Source organism: Tympanuchus pallidicinctus, unplaced genomic scaffold (assembly GCF_026119805.1).
Source record: "Tympanuchus pallidicinctus isolate F22 unplaced genomic scaffold, pur_lepc_1.0 scaffold35, whole genome shotgun sequence".
Taxonomy (NCBI): Eukaryota; Metazoa; Chordata; class Aves; order Galliformes; family Phasianidae; genus Tympanuchus; species Tympanuchus pallidicinctus.
Genome location: NW_026294753.1, coordinates 626011 through 649427, shown reverse-complemented (window position 1 = coordinate 649427; position 23417 = coordinate 626011). Strand labels below are relative to the sequence as shown.

The window sequence follows — 23417 nt, the reverse complement described above, 5'->3', positions numbered from 1 at the left end:
TCAAGACAACTCAGGGAGGATGGTGGCAAAATCCTGAGAGCCTGCAGAGCCTGGGGGCTGCGAGGAGTAGCTGGGTGGGTGAAAAGGAGATTTCTGTGTGCCATTATGTGTGTTTTATGGGTTCTCGGACTAAATATTAGGAAGAAATTCTTCACTATGAGGGTGGTGAGACACTGGAACACGTTGTGTTTGCACCATCTTTGAGGTGTTCAAGGCCAGGCTGGACGGGGATGGGAACAACCAGTTCACAGCCAGCAGTGAGAGGTGTCCCTGCGGACAGCAGGGGGTTGGAACCAGAGGATTTTACAGCTCTCTTCCAACCCAAACCATTCCATGATTCTATGATTCTGTGATTCCTTGCATGTCCATCACCCCCCTGGAGAGAGAACACAGAGCCACTGCTTGAGACACACGACCACGCTGTGCTGCAGTGCTGCTGGAGGAAAGCCAGAGTTTGCAGCCCTCGGTGGAAGCTGCTTTCTCTCCTCTCTTTTCCAGTCCTCCTTCCATGCTGGAAGGGGAAGCCCTGCAAAGGCTCCATCTGGACCATTTCCTAATGAGAGTTCCCCAGAATGACTGAAATTAGATTAAAAGAAAAAATGATACATATTTTTAAAAAAAATGCAAAACATTCTTTGGAATATGGAAAGCGCAGAGCTGCTTGCTTCTAGAGAGCAGAGAAATGTTCCAGCCCAGGGTGGTTTGTTTGTCACTCCAGCATTGCTGCGGAGTGAAGTTCAGGTCCTTGTGTCCTCCCACAGCCCCTTGGCAGAGGGGGATTAGGAGGTCTCCAGTCTTTTCATTGCTTTTACGAGGTCTCCAGTCTTTTCATTCCCCAATACCTGAAGGGAACCTACACCCAGGAGGGGAGTAAACTCTTCAAAAGGGCTGACAATAGCAGGACTAGGGGAAATGGATCCAAGTTGAGAGAGGGAAGATTGAGGTTGGATGTTAGGGGGAAGTTCTTTACAAGGAGAGTGGTTAGGCCCTGGAACGGGCTGCCCAGGGAGGTTTTGGATGCCCCGTCCTTGGATGTGTTCAAGGCCAGGTTGGACGGGGTCCTGGGCAACCTGATCTGAATGTGTGTGTTTGGTGGCCCTGCTGGGCAGGGGGGTTGGAACTACATGATCCTTGAGGTCCCTTCCAACCCGGGTGATTCTGTGATTCTGCTGTGGAACAGGACCATCACCTTCACCAGCACAGAGTGCCCATGGCTTTATCCAACCAGGCCTTGATAATGCCCTGGGATGGAGATGTTCCCATCAGTCTCCCAGTGAAGGACCTCCCAAACCTCCCAACCCTATTCCTGCTGCTCTTTGTTTCACCTTCCACCAGCACCAGGAAGAATCTGGCTCCACCACTCATCATTTTACTCTGCCTGTCAACGAGTTGCTGGAAGGTCCCACATTGGCCTCCTCTTCACCAGGCAAAACAAGCCCTAGAGGTTATCCCAGAGCAGTGGGGAGCTACCAAGCCTCCAGCAGGCTCCAATCATTTGCTGTCACTCTCTTTCCCCAGAGACAATCTCCATTCTCTCCAGAGGGTCCCCATGACCTCTCCTTCTGCAGCAGAACACGACATGGACTGGCATGGATCACTCTGCCCCCAGGGAGTGCAGGCATTGTTTGCTGCTCCAGATGTTCCCCATGCAAACACTGTGTTCCCTCTGTTGGCAAACAGAGATATCTTTGGCTTTGTTTTCCACTCATCCCATGGGACAGTTGTGCAAATGGGGCCTGGACCATGCACAACGTCTTCTGTCTTTCTGTCTGCCCAAGATGTTGGGAGATCCCCGCGCTGCTCCTTCCATCTCCCCAGCAGGTGTCCATGGAAAATCCCTGCTCTCCAAGGGCTACTGACCACCAGGATTACACCTCAAATCCCAGTTCATGTTCTCAAAGACACTTCAGTTCTGGTTTTTGCTGTGCTATATACTCAGGGCTGTGTGAGCTCCGTGCTTGAGCTTCAGCACAACAGGGGCAAATTATGCATGTATTCTAGGATGTGAGAGATGCTGGGCTGTGATTAAATTACTCCTTGTCTAAAAGCCCTGTAGGCTGTGGAAAGCCACAATCTTTGCCCCATCAGAAAGAGCTGATGCTAAGTCTGCAGACATCTTCATCAATAAAGGACACCTTGGTGGAGTTTCAGGGTAATTATTGGCTTCTTCGTTCCTTCTAACAATTGCTCAATCACACAAGTCACACAGTCAATGACAAACACATCCTGCAGTATGGAAGAAGTTTTATTTAAAGCAAAAATATGATTCACCCTCAAAATTTATATTCAAAGTGCTTTAGAACATGACAATACTTGGTGAACAAAGGAGATCTTTTAGCCAAACTTCCTAGGAAGTAAAAAAATGTGGAGACACTGATTACCTCTCCTCTCCTCTCCTCTCCTCTCCTCTCCTCTCCTCTCCTCTCCTCTCCTCTCCTCTCCTCTCCTCTCCTCTCCTCTCCTCTCCTCTCCTCTCCTCTCCTCTCCTCTCCTCTCCTCTCCTCTCCTCTCCTCTCCTCTCCTCTCCTCTCCTCTGTTCTCCTTCTCCTTCTCCTTCTCCTTCTCCTTCTCCTTCTCCTTCCCCTTCTCCTTCTCCTTCCCCTTCTCCTTCCCCTTCTCCTTCCCCTTCTCCTTCTCCTTTCATCATTTCTTTTCATTGTTTCTTCTCCTTTTTCTTTTCTTTTTTTATTTAATATTGAGACAGACCTCTCAATATCCCATAGGAATGTTCTGTTGTACCAGAATTGAAAATCCCATTATTATTCTAAGGAGGGGTGATTTCTACATTGCCTCAGCTCAATTAGCAGTACTTAGCCTTTATAGAAGATCCTTATTGTCTTTTCTCTGAATCTGAGAGTTAAGCCCTTTCCTCCAAGAGCCCAACCATCACCTACTTGCTCAGGCCCCAAAGCAGAGATTTGGGGGGGTTTGTGGTCTCCAGCACACAAATGTGTGTTCAGTGGCAATTTTTAGGCAATTTGACTAAATGTCTCACTCCAAAAAATAAACAGAGAAGACAAAGCTCTCAGGCATACAACTGAGATTTTGGGTAGCCCTGTGTGGAACCAAGTGTTGGACATAATGGTCTTTGTGGGTCCCATCCAACTGGGGATATTCTATTCCATTCTATTCTACCCTACTCTACTTCTACCTGCTCTACTCCATTCCATTCCATTCCATTCCATTCCATTCCATTCCATTCCATCCCATTCCATGATTCAAACTGGCACTAAGGAATATCAATGCAAAGCCACCAAACCAGGTCCCAGCTCACTGCAGCATCCACAGGCATCACACCATGCAGAGCTGCACTTCTGTCCTCAGGTCTCAGCTGTTTCCATTGCAAGCAACAAAATGAGATTGCCAAGCTGCACATCAGTCCTCCTGCCCAAGCCCTCAAAGGCACTTGGGTGCCTGAGCAGCAGGAGATAAGCCCTTAAATCCTTTTGCAAATCCAGGCTGTGGGCATGTAGCAGTGGGCACTGCCACGCACCAGGTTTTACCCCACATGCACACCATAGGACACAACCTGAAGCTTCTCTCCAGAGCAACAGCAGAGACTTTTCAGTGCAGAAGAAGCCATTTATCAGTGCAAGTATGCAAGGATTGAACTACAAGGTTCTGGAAGCACCCAGCTGTAGCCTGTATGCACGTCACACCTGCAGCTCCAGCAAAGGGCCCTCTGCAAGCAGGCAGGGGGGGATTCCTGTTTTCTGGATACTGAGATGAGCAATTGTTTTCTTGCATTGCAATTCTCTGGTGTCATGAGTGTGGAATTGAGGACAGTATTTGCTTTGTGACATTAATCATGACCACGCCGATGTCACTAGGGGTGGCACTCATGGGGCTGGAGAGCCCCTGCGGACGTGGGGAGCTGCACATCCCTATCTGCAGAGATAGGCAAGGCTGACACAGAGAGGACAGAGAACTAAAAGAAAAAAAGGCCAAAAAAAGGAGAAAAAAAAAAGGAAAAAGTCTCAGAGCTGCCCCCAAGAAAACCCCACGGAACAGAGTGACGTTGGAGCCACACAGCTCCGTCAGCACAGACATCTGGAGCAGCAGCCCTACGTGCTGAGCAGCAGGGGATGATGCTCCAGGATGGGGTTTCTCTGGGACCTGGAGGCAGCCCAGGCTCTGCAAGGCTGGGACGTGATGTGTTGCTTCTCTGCTGGCATTTTGGGTGGAAAAGAGCCAAAGGGAATGAAAAAAAAAAAAAAAAAAAAAAGGTAAAAAAAACCCTGCAAATGGGACGCAGCTGAATGATAGAACTAAAGGTGCAAGCGTCTGTTGGAGCAAATGTCTCCACTCGTTCAGCCCCAAGGGGATATTTTGAGCTGGGAGAGCTCAGCCCCTCTTCCATGAGCCAAATGATGCTGCGCTCAGCCCCAGGCTGGAGAGGATGCTCGTGGCCCACATCCAAACACAGAAAGCATAGATCATATCAGAAATAAAGCACAACAGCGGTGCTGTGTGAACAAAAAGCATCCCAAAAGAAGCACCACAGAAAGCCAGGTTGCTCAGATAGGCAGAGGGGCAGGGGGTCTGGCTGGAGGAAGGCATTTTAGCTGGAAATCAGAAAGGAAATGTCCATAAGCGCAGTGCATGTGTGTGCTGCCTCCTGCCATGGAAGAGGGATGAAGTTGGGTTGGTGTGATGAGCAATGTGGGATGACCCCGGCGTGCTGCACCCTCACTCAAACAGCATGTGGAGAACGGAGGGGTCCCAGCAAGCTCATCACCCCCTCGCGACCTCGGTGTTGTCTGAGCAAGAATTTGGGTCATCCAAGGCTGGCCGCATGTCTCCAGACTCTAAGCCTGGATTTTGAGGTCCAGAAAGCCTCTGCTTGGCACCACCAGGGCAGAGCCAACACCAACCACAGCACCATTATAAACATCAGCAAAGTGCGTGCGTGGCATGGAGAAGCTCAGCCCGCCCCATCCAAAGAGGTGAGCATGGGACATGGTGTCCCAGGGAGGGGACGTGGGACGAGGGAGCTTTGGGAAAGCCATAAGCAGGAGGCAGTGAGCTAAAGAGATTTTTTTGTGCAGCAGTGACTTGTGTGCATTACAGGAGCATGTGTTGGAAGGAGGTTAGCTGGGGCGAGGAGGCTCTGCTGCCTTCGGGAGCTGCAGGAGATACAGCCTGTTCCTGCTCACATTGGTATTTATAGATACAGATGTTGCTCTAGCAGCAGGGTTCAAGCTTGATTTTTTTTCCCCTGTCTTCCTTCTCATCCTTTCTCTGCTCTTCAAAGCGATGCTGGAAGTACAGAAAGGCAGTGCTGGAAGTACAGAAGCAGCACAGGGATCAGGAGGGGGATGTGCAGCACGTGGGCTGCCATTGGCCCCAAAACTGCTACCTTCTGCGTGGAGAACATCCAATGCAGCAGCAAAAAAGGGGCTGATGCAAACCTTATCCTCCTCACCACCACCCTCATCCCCCAGGCCAGAAAAGAGCTGTGATTTAATGCATTTTTGGGTTCCTTCTCCTGCTGCTCTCACCCCAGTGTTCTCCTGGATGCTCCATTGGGCTTCTTGGGAGAGGAAGGTGACCTGAAATAAATCCCTGCCCCAGGGATGTGGGGTGCAGGAGCTGCTCAGAGCAGGAGGTGTTCGCTTTGGAGGCTGGGCCGTGGTTTTGCTCCACTATTAATTATAGATGCTCTGCAGTCCATCCGGGAGGCATTAATGGCTCTGGCTGCAGATCGCAGGGCTCTGCGTGGCACCGTGAACAGGCTGGAAGTCCAATTTGGATTTCCCTGGGTGCCTCATTTAAATGAATTATGGAAACGCTTTCCCCTCCTCTTCAGAGCAAAAGCCAGGCAGGCTGCTGCCCGATGTGTTAATCCCATGAATAAAATAAAACCAGGAGAGAGCACGCACTGCACAGAACAAATCGCTGCTGCGGGGCTCTGCTTGGGACCCCCTGGGCATGAGGGCCCTCCTGCCTTCAGGTGATGTCACTGAGATCCCCGACTCTGCTGTGACCCAAAGGAGGGTGACAGCCCTGTGAGATTTTAGCCCTGACCCCTCTCTGCTTTGTTTCACCCCACTGAATTTAGCAAGGCAATGATCACAGCCACCTTTGGTGAAGCAAGCTGTGGAGTTTTCCTCAGTTCCTCACATTACTCTCATTCACAGAATCACAGAATCACAGAATTGTAGGGGTTGGAAGGGAGCTCCAGAGCTCATCGAGTCCAACCCCCTGCCAAAGCAGGTTCCCTATAGCAGGTCGCACAGGTCGGCATCCAGGCAGGTCTTGAACATCTCCAGAGCAGGAGACTCCACCACCTCCCTGGGCAGCCTGTTCCAGTGCTCCTCACCTCACTGTAAAGAAGTTCTTGCGCACATTGGTGCAGAACTTCCTATGCTGCAGTTTCCAGCCGTTTCCCCTTGTCCTGTCTCCACTCACCACTGAAAACAGTCCGGCCTCGCCATTCTGCCCCCCACACCTTAGATACTGATAGACCTGGATCAGGTCCCCTCTCAGTCTCCTTTTCTCAAGGCTGAACAGACCCAGTTCACTCAGCCTTTCCTCATAGCAGAGATGCTCCAGGCCCTTCACCATCTTGGTGGCCCTCCGCTGGACTCTTTCCAAGAGATCCTTGTCTTTTTTGTACTGGGGAGCCCAGAACTGGACACAGTGCTCCAGATGAGGCCTCACCAGGGCAGAGCAGAGGGGGAGGATCACCTCCCTCCACCTGCTGGCCACGCTCTTTGCAATGCACCCCAGGATGCCATTGGCCCTCTTGGCCACAAGGGCACACTGCTGGCTCATGGCAACCTGTCGTCCCCCAGGACACCCAGGTCCCTCTCCGCAGAGCTCCCCTCCAGCAGCTCATCCCCCAACCTGTACTGGTGCATGCAATTATTCCTCCCCAGATGCAAGACTCTACACTTGCTGTTGTTAAACCTCATCTGGTTTTTTTCTGCCCAGCTCTCCAGCCTGTCCAGGTCTCGCTGAATGGCAGCACAGCCTTCAGGCTGTCAGCCAATCCTCCCAACTTCGTATCATCAGCAAACTCGCTGAGGGTGGCCACCATCCCCTCATCAAGGTCATTGATGAAGATGTTGAACAAGACTGGAGCCAGCACAGACCCCTGAGGAACACCGCTGCTTACAGGCCTCCAGCCAGACTCTGCACCGCCAACGACAACCCTCTGCGCTCTGCCAGTCAGCCAGTTCTCAACCCACCTCACTGTCCACTCGTCTATCCCATACTTCCTCAGCTTTGTTATAAGGATGTTGTGGGGGACAGGATCAAAAGCCTTGCTGAAATCAAGGTAGACTACATCCACTGCTCTCCCCCCATCCACCCAGCCAGAGACAACATCATAGAAGGGCACCAGGTTGGTCAAGCACGACCTCCCCCTGGTGAACCCATGCTGACTACTCCTGATAACCTCCTCTTCTTCCAGTTGTCTGGAGATGACATCCAGCACAGCTGTTCCATCACCTTTCCAGGGACAGAGGTGAGGCTGACTGGCCTGTAATCACCTGGATCTTCCTTCTTGCCCTTTGTGAAGACCACAGTGACACTGGCTCTGCTCCAGTCTTCAGGCACCTCCCCCATTCTCCAAGACCTCTCAAAGATGACAGAAAGCGGCTCAGCAATCACCTCTGCCAGCTCCTTCAGCACCCGTGGATGCATCCCATCGGGTCCCATGGATTTGTGAACACTGGTGTTGCCTGGGCACTCTCAGACCGCCTCTTCCCTGACTGCAGGGAGGTCTTCCATTCCCCAGATCCTCTCACTGACCTCCAAGGTCTCAGATTCCCAAGGGAGAGCTTTTTCACTGAAGACAGAAGCAAAGAAGGCATTCAGTATCTCTGCCTTCTCAGCATCCCCCGTTACCAGAACACCCCGTCACTTAGCAGGGGAGCCACATTCTCCCTACTCTTCCTTTTACTGTTAACACACTTTAAAAAGCCTTTTTTATTATCCTTTATCACCTGTGCCAGATTCAATTCCAGGTGGGCTTTAGCCTTCCTCGTCGCATCCCTGCAGGCCCTGACAACGTTTCTATATTCCTCCCAAGCACTCAGACCCTTTTTCCACATTTCATGGACCTTCTTCTTTCCTTTGAGTTTGTGCACGAGCTCCTTGCTCATCCACACAGGTCTCCTGCTACCCTTTCCTGATTTCTTGTCCTCTGTCCATTGTTCCCTGAGGTTGTAATTCTGAGTTGCCCCAACCAAGAAGGGTGAATTGGAGTAATTACAGCAATTAGAGTTGGGTTTGCCATTGGGATGCATTGGCTGAACTGTTCCATGAAGAAAATGAAGAGCGGAGGCTGTTTGCATTGTGATAAATACTGCAGAGGAGACGTCAGTGAAATAAATCCATAGCAGTGCTTTGGGCCATTCAAATCTCCCCAAGAAAACTCATGAGAATGATAATTGCTGGTGGGTTATTTCTGCAGTTGCCTGTGGTGCACATGGGGACACACAGGGACACACGTAGGGCACGTCACAGCCCAGCTCTGCTCACACAGCCCAGCACACCTGGGGGATGCAGAAAGGTTGCAGAGTGCAGGTGGCAAAGTATGGGGTGCAGGATGAGTGGTGAAGGGGTAAGGATGAAGGGTGTGGGGTGAAGGATGCATGACACGGTGCTTGATGCAAAGTGAGGGATGCAGGATGTATTGTGCATGGTGAGGATGCAGGATAGATGATGCAAGATGCAGGGTGCAGGATGCAAGATGAAGGATGCAGGGTGCAGCAGACACGCAGGGTGCAGGATGAAGGGTGCAGGATGTGCAGTGAAAGGTGCAGGGCGAAGGATGTAGGAATGTGGGACACAACATGTGGGGAGCAGGATGATCAGTGAAGGGTGTTGGATGAAGGATGCATGAGACAGTGCAGGATGTAGGCATGAGGTAAAGGGTGCAGGATGCATTGTGCATGCTGAGGTTGCAGGATGGGTGCTGCAGGATGCAGATTGTAAAGTGCAGCATGAAAGATGCAGCCTGCAGGGTGCACCATGCAGACTTAAGGGCGCAGACAGAAGGGTGCAGGGTGAAGGATGAAAGGTGCAGCAAGCCCAACTCGTGATACAGGATACAGGGTGCAGGATGCACGGTGAAGGGTTGCTTTCTGCAGGAGGACGCTGGGCGCGTGCCGCCAGCACCACCTCGTGGCGACCAACGGGACCTCGCACGTCCCCGCCCCTCGTTCCCGTTGCGGTGCACAGCTTGTCCCTGGGATGCAGCCCTGCACGTTCCAGAGGCTGCAGAGGTGTGGGAGAAATTATGCAATGTGTGGATGCAGGGTGCAGGGGAAAAGGATGCAGGGTGCAAGATGTAGGATGAAGGATGCAGGGTGGAGCATGCAGGGGGCCAGATGCAAGGACGGATGATGCAGGATGAAGGATGCAGAATGAAGGATGCTAGGACGGAGGACGAAGGATGCAAGGATAAGAGGATGTGATATGTGGGATGCTAGGATGCAGGGTGAAGGATGCAGGGTGAAGGATGCAGGGTGAAGGATGCAGGGTGAAGGATGCAGGGTGAAGGATGCAGGGTGAAGGATGCAGGATGCGAGAGGATGCAGGGTGTAGGATGCAGCATGAAGGATGTAGGGATGAAGGATGTGTGTTGCAGGATGAAGGCTGTAGGGTGAAGGCTGCAGGGTGCACAGAGCAGGCTGAAGAGTACTGGGATGCAGGAGGAAGGATGCAAGATGCAGACCAAAGGTTGCAGGATGCAAGGTGATGCACAGAGCACGCACAATGCAGGTGATGTCCCACTGTGCAGCCACCATGAACGCACGTGACGAGAGACCCCAAGAGGACACAAGGGTGTCTGGGCTTTTTTCCAAACAAAACTTTATGCAGGAGGCAGGGGGAGCCCTGCAGGAGCCACCCAGCCACCAAAGCTCAGGGGGCACAAGCAACATCAGCCCCCAGCATGGCTGTCCTCAGGGCTCCCTGGGGAAGTGCCTGGTGCCAAGTCCTGCTTCCTTGTCACCACCCAAAAGGCACCAAAGTCCCAGGACACCAAGGCAGGTGAGAGCAGCCTCTGCAACTCCCTCCAAACACTGAAAGAGGAGGGGCTGGAGGCACTGCTGAAGGCACTAGACAAGCACAGAGGGAGAAGAGCTTTACAGCAATCCTCAAGTCATACTCAGTCCTTTCGCTGATTGTCCCTGCTTGGCACTTTATCCCTTTTAAATTAAAATGGAAAACCTGCAAGAAGACACAAAACCCACGTGCAAAACTCGAGTCTAGGTGTAAGGCACTGGGCAAGGAGGGGACCCTGCAGCAGTGCTCAGCTGAAGTCCCGCTCTGGCAGCACCAGGGGGGCCACCAACGTCCACACGTAGAGCAGCAGCCCGGCCCAGCTGGAGCTGATCTTCACCCACACGGCTGTCCAGGGGCTGTACAGCACCTGCAGGCTGTCATCAGGCCTGGAACAGCAAACGAAAGGAGGACATTCAGGTTTGTGCTATGTGCTGGGGGATGTGACCTTGGTGCAGCAGTTGTGAGCAAAGGGGGATGCTGTGTGCTTGAAGGGTGTCCTGCAAGCACAGGGAGGATGCTGCAAGAAGAGAGGGGGTGCTGCAAGTAGAGCAGGGATGTTGCAAGTGGGGGGATGCTGCAAGCTGAGGGAGTACACTGTAAGCTTATAGGGAGTGCTGCAAGCCAAAGGAATGCTGCAAGAGGTACCCAGTAAACTCAGACCCAACCAGAGTGCATCCATTGGGTGCTTGGATCCCTCCAAATAACGAATGCTGATGGGTTACATATTAGCTTCGCTCACATATGGACCCATCCCAGCACCTGTGCCCAGCCCCAGAGCAATGATAATCCCGGAGAAGGGAGGAGCAGAGGACAGGGTCACAACTGGTCCCCAGGAGCGCTGCCCACCTGTACCAGTTGGTGAGGGTCATCATGATGTAGAGGGCAGCAAGGAGGAGGCAGAGGTGGAAGAAGCTGTAGCTGTAGGTGACGCCCTCCTGCTCGTTGTCGTAGGCTCGGTGCACCCCACTCTCTGCTGCTGCCTCAGTCCCAGCTCCAGCCCCGCTCTCCTCCGTCTGCATCAGCTTATTGACCTGGGTGTGGTCTGAGGAGCGGATGCTGCGAGCAGACAGATGGGGCAGGTGAGGGGATGCCCTGCAGGGGTGCTCCCGAGGCAGCAGAGCACTCTGGGGGATGCAGCTCATGCAACTCCTCCTGGCATCCTAAAAGCTGTGTGCAGGACCCTGATGGGTCCCAGCGTTGTGGGACATGAAGGCATTGTCACGGCCTCACCTGATGAAGAGTGTGCAGAGGATGAAGACCACCAGCCCCACAATGCTCGGCGCGTCCCACCATGTTGTCACTGTCTGTGGGGCTGTAGCTGAGCCAGTACTGTTTCTCAGCAGCAGTGTGGGGTTACACTCCTGGGCTGGTGGAGGTCAAAGGTGTCAGTGCCATCTCTGACCCCATGCACCCCCCAGGGCAATGAGAGCACTTACTGGGGACGTTGGCCAGGGCACACCAAGTGATGAAGATGGTGTAAAGGGTGATGAGAGATGCCTGCAGCAGCCCTGAGTGTGGCTGAGCTTCCTGCAAACAGCACGGGAATGGCTCGGGGCTCAGCCCTGCACCAGGGGGAGCCAGCAAGGCCACCCCTCCCACCACCTCACCTGGATTTTGGGCAGGATGGATACGGCCGAGATGATGACGCAGAGGATGAGGCTGATGCTGATGAGGACTTTGCCCTCCGTGCAGCCCTGGGGTTTGGTGTAGTAGACATAGAGCAAAGCAATGGCCGTGATGGAGGCAGCATAGAAGATGAAGGTGACAGTGCAAAGGGCTGAGGAGTAAGGGGAGAAGGGAAGGGGCTGGAGCAGGGCCACGAGCATCACAGCTGGCCCCACATGAGCCCCTGAGGCACGGCACCCACCTGCATACCAGCCCTTGGCATTGCTCTCATCTGCATTGCGCAGCCACAGCTGACTCCAGGAGTGGGCAAAGTCGATGAGGAGGATGAGCTGGATGAGGATGAAGAGGAAGGAGCCGACCACGCCAAAGTAGAACCAAACTTGGGTGGTGGGAGGGAAGTGGGTCAATAATGGGACTGCAATGGTGTGGGGTGCATCAGGGCAGCACCAAGTGTGAGGAGGGCACAAATGTCATGGGCACCCCCCTGCCCACCCACAGCCCCTCACCTGATGTAAAGGAGCCATCAGGGATGTAGAAGGCCCCCACTGTGAGCCCCACCAGCAGCAGGAACTTGAAGAACCAGAAGCTGCAAGAGGAGAGAGGAGTCTGGGTCTGAAAATGGGAACCCCCAGCAGTTCCCAACACCAGGGATGCTCAGCTCCTTGGATAGGACCACGGGCCAGGGGCACCCCATGGGGAGCAGTGTCAGAGGGATGCCCAGCAGACACCCCAAATTCCCCAGCACTTGCACACACCACAAATACTGTGGAGCACAAGTCAGAGGACCTTAAAAACTAAGAGTGAGCTCAAAACTGCCCTTCTGCTTTATCCCATGCCCAAAATGAGAATAAAAAGGGCAAAAATATGGCAATAGCCTCCATCCAAGCTTCCAGCCAAGCACGGGGACACGCTCACCCATTCTGTATGGCAGCTCTCGGGTCCTTGCTGCTGCGCACACACACCATCAGCACAGCAAAGAGGAAGAAGAAGGCAGCTGTGGCAAAGCCCATGCGGTACACGGCCTTGTGGCCCAGGAAACCACTGCAGTCGATGTCAGCTTGGACCCCCAGCACTGAGTCGCTGCCCTTGCAGAAACCTGGGAGCTGCAAGGATGAGGAGATGGGAAACAAGGCATCACAAGCAACGACGTGCCCCAAAAAATTCACTCTCTGATATGTCCCCATCCTGAGTTCACACCTTTGATCAAATCCAGCCATCGCCCTGAAGGCAGCAGCATTACCTTGTGCAGCTCCTTCTCCACCCCAGGGATGATCATGATGATGGAGACCAGCGTACCGAGGAAGAGGAAGAAGGTGAAGAGCAGACGGGAGATGGTGGAGTTCTTGGCTGAGGGGCAGCAGCCGCAGAGCAGGCATGGTGCTGAGCCACACAGGCAGGACACCTGCAATGGGAGCCCAGAGATAAGTGGCAAGGAGTGTGGGATGCACTCAGCTGCTGGGTTCATTTTACAGATGGGGAAAACAAACAGTAACCCTACGAGTCCTGGCTGCCCAAATCCCTGGATACCACAAACCACGGTGGCAGGAGCACTGGGGAGATGTTGCTTGCATCTCTGGTCCAAGTTTGACTTCATTGCTCCTCGAAATATTGTTCCCACTAGATTGTCCAATAATTGGGACACTCACACACCTATTTAATTCCTGCAAGGTTTGGAAGAGCTCCAAGCAGCACCCAAACGGCCAATATTCCTTTCCTCAGAGGAAGAATAACCAAAGGGTTTTGCATTAAGACATGCTGTAACGTTGGTTATGGGGCAGGAGAGGGCCAGCAGCCAGCTCTGGCCACCATATCCTGCTCTGAATGTGTCTGTACAGATCGGGGATTATTTTCAGCCTTCATCACCCCCAAAGTGCCGTGAGGCCATGTCTAAAACCCCTATTTCCTAAAGGAGTGTGAAGATGGAGAATAAGTAACATTAGAAACACTTCAAGGAACGTTTCTGGACCACTAACCTTCTCCTGTGCCATACAAGTGAAAGGTCCTGAGTTAAATATCTGAGAAGAAAACGGGAATAACGTGTCCTCTGAGTTTCCCTTAAACTGCCAAGGCCAATTGTGGGGGCACCACCACCATTCCAGCACCATGGCAAGGTGCCTCTAAGGACCCAAAACTACATTTGCCCATTTGTCCCCCTCTCTGGTCCTCCTTGAGCTGATTTCCCTCTACCTGTAAGCTCACAGCATTGATTTATTTTGCTTCCAAAGCTCCCTTTCTTCCCTTTGAACTGCTCTTTCTGCCTTGCAAACGTGAAGTTTGTTGTGCTGAATGTGGGGGTCACTGCTGTCACTTCCCAATATTGAAGCTTTTTGGGCATTGTGAGCTCTGCAACTTCTGTGAAGGCGCCTTTAACGCGACAACCACAGCTTGTGCACATCCCCAGCACCCACAGCTGCTTTAAAAAGAAATCAACAGCAAGGTTAGAGAAGGAAAAAGGAAGAAGCTCCCTAGAAGAGCATGGCCAGGAGATGCACTTGCTTATGGGAATACTGCAGGGCATCCCATGAGAGCATCCTTGAAGATGTGCAGGAGACACGACCTCATGCACCCCACTTTCACAGGATCATTACACTTGGAAAAGATCTCTAAGCCCATCAAGTCCAACCATCAACCCATCACCCCCACTAAGACATGTCCCTAAGATGGCTTTCGCTGGGATGGGTGCACCAGTATGCTGCACGTATGAGGTTCTGGGGAGCCCACATTCAAGGGAGCAGGCAGCATCCTGCAGGGTGGAAAAACAGTAAAGGGAAGCAGCCACAGCACGCAGGTGGTGATGGGGAAGCATCAGGTTTCAGCTGCTGCAGATTAAAGATTAATCCCTCTGGTTTCACTGTTGACTTCCTCATTGAATACAGCTCAGTGCCAGCATGGCTTGCATGGAACAGCAGCTCAGGGAGCACAAACAATGCAAAACAGTCTGCAAGGTCCTAAGCCAACAGCAAACCACCAACAACCCAACAAACAGCAGCAACTACTCAGTAACAACCCAACAACCAGCAGCAAGCATTCAGTAACAACCCAACAACCTAACAAACAACAGCTATGACCCAACAACAACCCAACAGCAGCAAGCACTCAGTAACAACCCAACAACCAACAGCAACGACCCAACAATCAGCAACAACACTCAGTAACAGCCCAACAACAACCCAACAACCTAACAAACAACAGCTATGATCCAACCCAACAAAAAGCAGCAAGCACTCAGTAACAACCCACCAACAGCAACAACAACCCAACACCTCTTCTCGCAGGCTGCCCTTACCCCAGTACCCCTGAGGCTGCACAGACTGAGTCAGCCCAAAGCAATGCCAAGCAACCCGTTGTTGCCTCCCATTCAATGAATGACCCTGCAGATTAATCAGTACCAAGGCATGCAGTCAGCATGGGTTCAGGAGGTGGGCAATTGTAGGTGCCAGCACTGCCCCATGGCCACATTGACAGCAACATGAAATGCAGGGTCCTAAAGCTGTGTAGACCCTATAAGAACGTGACTCTGCCTCGTTCCTGTAGCCTGGGCCAAAATGCTTTTTTTTGAAGGGGAAAAAAAAATCCCTAATCAGGTCAGCACCACACACTGCCCGTGGAAATCCCACTCCTGGCTTTTCCACTATGTGCCCATGAGGAGAGGCGCCGTGACACACAGAACATAACTGCACTCAGGCCATACATTACGACAGTTCCACCTCTGAAACTACGAAGCCCAGTTGCGAAAGCAGCTCCCATTCAGGCAGGAAGGTTTCCCAGCCCTGCCCTGGCTGTACGTCATGGGCACAGCACCGGGAGCGCCCAACTGTGTCACCAGCACAGCAGCCACGCAGCAGGAGCAGCCAGACCCCCATCCCCCCGACTATCAGGGCTACAACTCCTCCTGGGACGCCCTGAAGCCCCCCCGGACTGCCCCGATCCTCCCTGGAGGTGGGTGCAGGGGAAGGCACAGCTTTTTCCCACCACAGAGGTTTCATCCCATAGGGATGCCCCGATATTGTGGGCTCCTCCCGATACTCTGGACTCCCCCCTCCCCATCAACGAGCCCCTGCAACGTGGGACAAACCCCGCGGGGTTCCCTTTGGCTGGTGGGCCAACGGGCTGCCTTGCAATGGTTGTCCCCTGCTTCGCCCGGGGACAGAGGAGTAAACCCACGGGGATCCCCTGCATCCTCGTGGATACAGACGGGGACACCCCCAGCGGTGTCCTTCATCCCCCCCCTCCCAGGGGTTCCCGCATCCTCCAGGGTACAAAGGGCGGCATTCCTCTGCTGTTCCCCCGCTTCTCGTCGGCTGCATCGGATCGCATCTCCCGGTTGTCCCCACCGCTCCCCCGGACCCCTCCCCCAACCTCAGCTCTCGGAATCAGCGCAGCCCCCACCTCTCCCGCCTCCCCCCCATCCCTCAGGGACACTCACACAGCTGAGAACCGAGCAGACCCCCAGGCAGGCCCCCATAACGCAGCCGCTGCAGCTCCCAGGGGCGGGCACTGAGGTTGGGGGAGGGGAGGCGGCTCCGGGGGGGCGGGGGCTGAGCGGGGCGGGGCCGGGGGGGGGGGGGGGGGGGCGATCTGCGGGGCTGTGGAGTGCGGGGAGGGGCGGGGGCTGGGCGTGAGAACGGTAGGGAAACGTTGGAATAGAAAAGGGAAGAGGAAGAGAAAAAGAAAAGGAGAAGAAAAAGAATGGAATAAAAGGAAAGAGAGGAAGAAAAAAAGAGAAAGAAAAAGGAAAAGAATGAAAGAAAAAGAGAAAGAATGAAAGAAAAAGGAAAAGAAATAGAAAACGAGAAAGAGAAAGAAAAAAAAAGGAAAAGAAAAAGAAAAGGAAAAAGAAAAAGAAAAAATGAGGAAGAAAAAAAGAGAAAAAAGAGAAAGAGAAAGAAAAAGAATGAAAGAAAAAATGAAAGAAAAAATGAAAGAAAAAATGAAAGAAAAAGAATGAAAGAAAAAATGAAAGAAAAAGAATGAAAGAAAAAGAATGAAAGAAAAAATGAAAGAAAAAGAATGAAAGAAAAAGAATGAAAGAAAAAGAAAAAGAATGAAAGAAAAAGAATGAAAGAAAAAGAAAAAGAATGAAAGAAAAAGAATGAAAGAAAAAGAAAAAGAATGAAAGAAAAAGAATGAAAGAAAAAGAAAAAGAATGAAAGAAAAAGAATGAAAGAAAAAGAAAAAGAATGAAAGAAAAAGAATGAAAGAAAAAGAAAAAGAAAAAAAGGGGAAGGGAAGGGAAGGGAAGGGAAGGGAAGGGAAGGGAAGGGAAGGGAAGGGAAGGGAAGGGAAGGGAAGGGAAGGGAAGGGAAGGGAAGGGAAGGGAAGGGAAGGGAAGGGAAGGGAAGGGAAGGGAAGGGAAGGGAAGGGAAGGGAAGGGAAGGGAAGGGAAGGGAAGGGAATAACAGCTCTGATGTGTAGGGGCCTACAGTCTGCCAGTGGTTCTACCACCCCACCTTAAAGCACATCATTAGGAGGGCTGCCCAAATGCCTCAAACACGGGCACAGGGCACCAACAGCCTCTCTAGAAGCACTGTGCTCGTGTCTGACAGCTTGTAAGGTTTTGGAAACTCTGAGTCGAGTTCCACTGCTGTCCCTGGGGCTGCTGCTGTGGAAAGCAGGGGCTTCCCCAGAGCGTGGCTTTAGGAGGAGGAAGCGCTGTGAATTTTAACAGCGGGTTGAGGTGTGCCCTTGCAGAGCTGACAATGGGAGGCGTGGGGTTGGCCCCACATCCTATCCCCGGGGGTGCATCCGTGTCCCTGGCAGACCCTGCCTGATCACAAGATGCAGGAGGTGCTCCCTGTGAAATCACTGCAGGATGCAATTTAATTCTCAGGATAACATCGTTGCCAAAGGGGCCGTGATCTCAGAGGGGTGGCGGGGGCAGGGTGAGAGAGCCTGGCAGAGCTGGGGCACCTGGAGCAGTGAGGGACATCCCAGGGACTCCTCAGGTAATTCAAAGGACCCCCAGGGACTTCAAAGAGACATGCAGAGGTCACCCCAGGGACATCCCAGGGACATCCCAGGGACCTCGTAGCATCTCCCCAGCCTGTCCCAGTATCTCTTCGGTCCACAATTTCTGCCCGCAGACGAAGCTTCCCCGATCCCCTGCTGCCTGGCCAGCAGCAGAAATCCCACCCGCGTCCCCTGACGCTGTCCCAGCAGATGGCAGTGCTGCAGTGAGACCGGCAGCTCGACTCTGACGTTACCCAGGTGACGTCCTCTTGTCACCGTCACCCCTCACACTCCCGGGCCAGAGGGATGAGTGTCACAGCACCGCCACCACCACTCATCCCCTGCTGTTCCCATCTTACGACATCCTTACCAGCAGAACCAGGTCCTGGCAGGGCAGGCGGCTTTCCCTAGGCACCGAGGGGCACGCTGGCATTATGTCCCAGCAGACAAGGGGTGCTGCTGAGAGTGCATGGGATGCTCCGTGCCGCCACCCCTTCCCACCCCAGGAGCCCTGGGGGCAGCGCGGCCACAAACAAAACGACATCTGTCCTGCCCCTCGGGGGAGATTTTCCAGCTCTAAGGGGGGATTTTAGGGCTGGAGGTGGCAACTGAGAGGCAGTGCAGGGACCAGGCTCTGTTTCAGGGTTGTCATCACGCTGGGGAGCAGGTGGAAAACAAACGACCTCATGTGCCAGTATGTGGGACAATACCAGCTTAGCCGTGGGCGCAGCCAGAAGGGTTCCTGCTGAGCCCAGGCGATGCTATTCACAGATAAATCTACATTACAGTAATTAATAATAATTAATAATTGAGCCTGTATTTGGAAAACCAGCAAAATCAGAGCATCGCTCAGCTCAGGCACGAGGCAAGCAGGCACATCTGGGAGGAGATGGGTGTGTGATGCTCCTGGCCCCACTCCTGATGAGGCTTTGGGGCACCCAGGAACCTTGCAGCCCCATGCTGTGCTTCCAATGGGAGATGATGGGAAGGACAAATACAAAAGTCTCGAGATTAAAGCATCTCCCTTCCCCCTTGCCTTTGAGTCGGGGAATTAGTTTTAAGCTAAGCTCCTCTGTAATGAGCAGACACAGGGAGACCAGCGACGGGCGATTGCATAGCTTTTAATTACGGACAGCAGCATCACAGGAGCTGGCATTCCAAACCAGTGGAAAAAATAAGGCAGGGGCTGGGTGGCTCACTGTGCTCATTGGGGTGACTTTCAGGATGACCAGTTCCACCTTGAAGGCAAAACCTTCTGCACTTGAGCTCTGTCTCTGTCACCTTTTTTGACCATGGCCATGGCAGCACAGTTCAGCTGGAGTTAACAAATGCCATTGGCCACCACCAATTGCTTGACGTCCACAGGGCTGGGATCTTCTACCCACATCCAAAAAAGTGAAGGACCAAGGATTTCTGGCCAGCCTCTGCCCTTGAGGCTTGATGTAGCTGTGCTTGCAGGCAGGGCTCCCAGCTGCCTTCCCATTTCCCTGCCAAGTCAGAATGGATGCTGTTTGTCTTTCTCATTATAGTGGCCAGATGCAGGGCCGGTGATGGATTGGAGCGTCACACAGGAGCTTCTGCACTGTCTCAGTAACTGCTGGGCCTCCCACAAGGTGGAAAATTTTGGAGGATTAAGCTCTGTGATCAGCTGAACTTCATCCCCAAGCCACCGGGATCCAATTCCATAGGGATGCAGGGGCAGGGAGTTGAGGAAGCAAGAAGAGGGGTGAGGGCATGACCTGAAGGTGCCCATGGTCAACCCAGCTGGAGGACACAGCTCTTTTCTTGGAGCCATAAATTCATCTTGAAGACATTTTGGATTGATCAGGTTGGGTATTAGGAAAAAATTTCTTCTCAGAAAGAAAGGTTGGGCATTGGCACAGGCTGCCCAGGGAGGTGGTGGGGTCACCATCCCTGGAGGTGTCCAAGATCCATGGAGACGTGGCACTGTGAGATGTGGTCAGGGGGCATGGTGGAATGGGTTGGGGTTGGACAACAAGATCTCAGAGACCTTTTCCAACTTTTATGATTCTCAGATGGCTGTGATTTTCAGCACCTGCCACCCCCAGCTCACCCCAACTCTGGAGCTGAGCCCTCTGCATTGCTTCGCAGGGATGCAACAGCTCCTAAATCAGGAACAAGTCTCCCCAGCTCTTCATGTGCATTTCCCACACCATGCATCATGATGTAGCTCTATCCCAAGCGTGATGGGTGTCCCCAGTGCCATCAGGGTGTCCCCACCAGGACAGTGCAGGTGTGCAGAAGCCCGTGGAAAGCAGCACATGAAGTGAGCACAAAGAGAGATGCACGGAGTGCGTCCGAACAAACAGTGCCGTGATGCTCACCGTGGATGGGGGACAAGGTGCCACCACCCCGTGCCCTCCCAGCGCCGTGCGAGGCTGCAGCAGTGCTGTTGAGCCCCACGTGCCCAGCTGAGCAGATTTTCCTTGGCTGCCTGGGCTATATTTAGCTGCCTGTAAAAGGGGTTAGCGAGCAGCGCTGAAGCCGGTGGCACAGCTAGGAATGTCAATGGAAGAGCAGCCAGGGATAAAAAAAGCCCAAGCCGGGTGCTGGAAGCTTTGCACAAATCCCTGCCACTGCAGGAAGAGGAGGAGGGGGAAAAGGAGGAGGCAGCCCCATGTCCTGCACTGGAGGCACAAGCGATGGCCACTTGCTATCCCTACTCACCATCCCCACACTCAGCAATTTTGCTCTTTTTGGCTGGTTTGTAACACAACAGCTTCCAGTTACTGGAAGTTACCAGAGCACAAACAACACTCTTTGCCTTTTTGCACTCATTCAGCCATAATTACAGCCAAACTGGGTGAATCCCATCATGTCCTAACATTGCCCAGTACATCCAAGCATCTCCCCAGCACATGGCAGCATCTCCCCAGCCTCACCTCAGTATCACCCCAGTCCACTTTTACTGCTCTGAGCCCTTTTCACATGTTCAAAGGGATGCACCAGGCCAGTCCCAGGGTCATGGAAAGTCCTTGTCCATAGGCAGGGACCAAGGACCAAGAGACATGCAGGTCCCCAAACCTATGTCCCAAAATACCACCTAACAGAGGGACTGACAACGCAAGCACTCAGCTCAGGACTAAGATTTCCTCCATGCTACCCACATTCCCAGCAAGAAATCAGGGCCTGAACCAGGCTGGGAATTATGCAATTGGATCAAAGAGGAATAGCAAAGCACTGCTCTCCCTAAGATGTGGCTTTTAGCCCACATAGGAGCTGCAGGAAAACCAACCCACACCTTGCTGGCCCAGACCTTTCTCCATCCCTCCACCTCGGAGACAGCAGCCCATTTCCTCCTTCCTATCCCCCCCATCCCAACACCATCTCCATTCCCCCAAACGGTTCTCAGGGCATGGGGATGGCAGCTGCCCCCCTCTCCCAGTGCCACGTCCCAGCAGGTGCCAGGATGGCTTCGCCTGCTGCTGCTACCCCGTGAGACAGCTGAGAGGGAAGACAGTCAAGGAGAAAGCGGAGCGTGAGCAGCTATAAATAGTGCTGGCCAAGGCTCCCTTGTCGCCTGGGTTGCAGGGTTGGGTGTCCCTGCTCAACCCCAGCATCGTCAGGCACCTAAAAACGTGCCTTGGTGGTTGTGGGGAAGCATCCCCAGTGCGCACCCTCTGCGCCCTGCTGCTTGCACAGCCCATTTCTTTCAATTCACGCCCTCTCTGCCTCTCTGCTCCACCATCACGCGTGATGCTCGCGGCCAGGCAGGGACCAGACCCCTCCTGGGGCGGGGGGGCACGGAAGGATGCGCAGATCCTCGGCGGGCAGCAACCAAGTGCGGGACCAATCCGGGGGGGGGGGTGAGGGGGAGATGCGGGGAGGCACCGCATTCAGGGTCCTCATCTCCACCGCTGAGGCTACGCGGGGCTGCGGGGTGCCGGTGGGATCCCGTTAGCCGGGGGGGGAGCGGAGGGAGAGGGGAGACGGGAGGGCGGGGCGGGGAGGGAGGGGGCCGGGTGCGGGCGCTTCCCCCGCGCCGCGCGTGGGCCGTGCGGGAGGAGGCGGCGGGAGCGGGCATTGTGCGGGCGGCTCCGGGCTGCCCCGGGGGCTGCTCGCAGCCTGGGAGCCGGGTCCGGCCCGTCCTGAACCGCCGGCAGCCGTACCCACAGCGGTTCTGATACCGGCACCGCGATCCACGCCGCTGTCGGCACCGGCATTGCTCTTGACATCAGCACGGGCATCGGCACCGGCTTGGGCACCGACACCGGTACTTCAACGGATCAACGGTTGCGTCGCCCGTCTGTGTTGGGATCAACGGCGACATCAGCGCCCTGGTCAGCACCGCCATCGGTACCGCCGTCCCCATCCGTACCCACACCGACATCGACACGACCGCGCAGCCCAGGTGAGCAGCTGACGGCCGGTGGTGGCAGGAGGCCCTGAGCCCACCCGGTGTTGGTCCGTAGCAGCGCAGTAAGGATAGAGGTGGGGCGCCGAGGGCACGGCGGTGCTCTGGGGATGAAAGTTTGCAGCGGGGGGTGGTGCTGAGAGGGCTCCGGGGTGCGTCCCGATGGTTTGAAAGTGTCTCGCAGGGGTCTGGTGGTGTCTGTCACTCTGTCTGGAGGCTGCTGGCTCCAGGGCAGCTCAGGGTGAGCAGTGATCACACAACGAGCAGTGATCACACAACGAGCAGTGCTCAGGGAAGCACCTCTGTCCCATCCCAGCTTCTGCTCCTTGGTAGATCCTGGGATGACCACCATCCCCATCATCCTGATCCATCTTCACGTCCTCTTCCTCCAGTCCCGTGGGTCCCCACAGCCTCGAAGTCATGCCCGTTGACTCCCATCTGGGCCAGGGGAATGGACTATTTTGGGACTACGTTGTTTTGTGGAATGGGGAGCTGGGGGGGCTGCAGGCAGCCCTGGGAGAGCGGGCACAGGTGTGAGAATGGCTCCGTGCAGGACACATGCTCATCTCCCGGGCATCAAGGAAACCTCTTGGGACCAGAGGGTTTCCCCAGGGACAACACCTCCTCACTGCCTTCAGGGCAGCACTTTGGCAGGTTGCCCCCGCCAATGCTTGGATCAGATCCTTCTGGCCCCCAGAGCTGGCTGCCGTCCCTTGGCTGGATGGCAGTGCCACCGAGGGTGTGGCAGGGGCAGGGTGGCTGTGTCAGCTGTCCCTCCCCCTACTGCTTCCCCCAGTACCCACAGCCTGTGACCTTGGGGCTGCTCACTGCGCGACATCGCATCCCTTGCTGTCATGAAGGGGGGTAGGAGGAGGCTGGGATGTGGGGATGCGCAGAGGACTGGTGACAGCACGTCCCCTGCTCCAGGAGTCCAATGTCCTGCTGTCTGTGGCTGCAGGATAGGGTGCTTAGGGCTGTGGGGTGCCTGACCTTGGTGCTGCCCCACGCACCCCAAAGGACGTCCCGTGGTGCCACCAGGACAAGGACAGGTCCAAGACCCGCTCTGTCCTTGGCTCCAACAGATGGCTCGTGCTCAGCCAAGGCATGGCTGCTGCATCCCCATGGACTGCACAATTCTGGGGATTCCAAACCATGCTTTGATCCCAGATCTCCTCTCTCCTCAGATTGCAATCCCATTCCTGCCAGCTGCAGTGGGGAATCCCAGAGATGCTCCCAGTTCTACACAACACCTCTCTCCAAATTCCCATCCTTGGGAAGCCACTTCAGTCCTTTGCCCTGGAAGTGGGATGCGTGGGACACAGAGGTGGTTTCCATCTCCTTTAATGGGGCAGTTGCATGGGGATGGAGAATCTGCTGGCTGCCAGCATCAGTGGATTTGGCTGTGGGATCAGGGTTAGGGTTGGGGTTAAAGTTAGGATTAAAGCTA

General features: G+C 54.0%; 1 protein-coding gene across 2 annotated transcripts; it reads right to left on the bottom strand.

The window, feature by feature from the left end:
• Positions 1–7903: 7903 nt before the first annotated feature.
• SERINC2 (serine incorporator 2) lies at positions 7904–16177 on the bottom strand. 2 transcript variants are annotated; one of them, XM_052699210.1, is made up of 10 exons: positions 16073–16177; positions 12887–13048; positions 12562–12749; positions 12153–12232; positions 11888–12025; positions 11628–11797; positions 11457–11547; positions 11251–11386; positions 10867–11076; positions 7904–10406 (listed from the first exon to the last, which is right to left on the bottom strand). In XM_052699210.1, the coding sequence occupies exons 1-10, from the start codon at positions 16109–16111 to the stop codon at positions 10268–10270; spliced, it is 1353 nt and encodes a 450-aa protein (XP_052555170.1). In that variant the 5' UTR covers positions 16112–16177; the 3' UTR covers positions 7904–10267. The 2 variants fall into 2 exon arrangements, with proteins under 2 accessions (XP_052555170.1, XP_052555171.1); XM_052699211.1 differs by lacking the exon at positions 16073–16177 and adding an exon at positions 14933–14978.
• Positions 16178–23417: the final 7240 nt, after the last annotated feature.

Coding starts and splice junctions, on each gene's coding strand:
- SERINC2 (XM_052699210.1), bottom strand. CDS start 16,111: ATGGGGGCCTGCCTGGGGGTCTGCTCGGTTCTCAGCTGT. Junction 12,750..12,886: donor TGGAGAAGGAGCTGCACAAG/GTAATGCTGCTG, acceptor TCATCCTTGCAG/CTCCCAGGTTTCTGCAAGGG. Junction 11,798..11,887: donor TGCCAAGGGCTGGTATGCAG/GTGGGTGCCGTG, acceptor CTTACTCCTCAG/CCCTTTGCACTGTCACCTTC.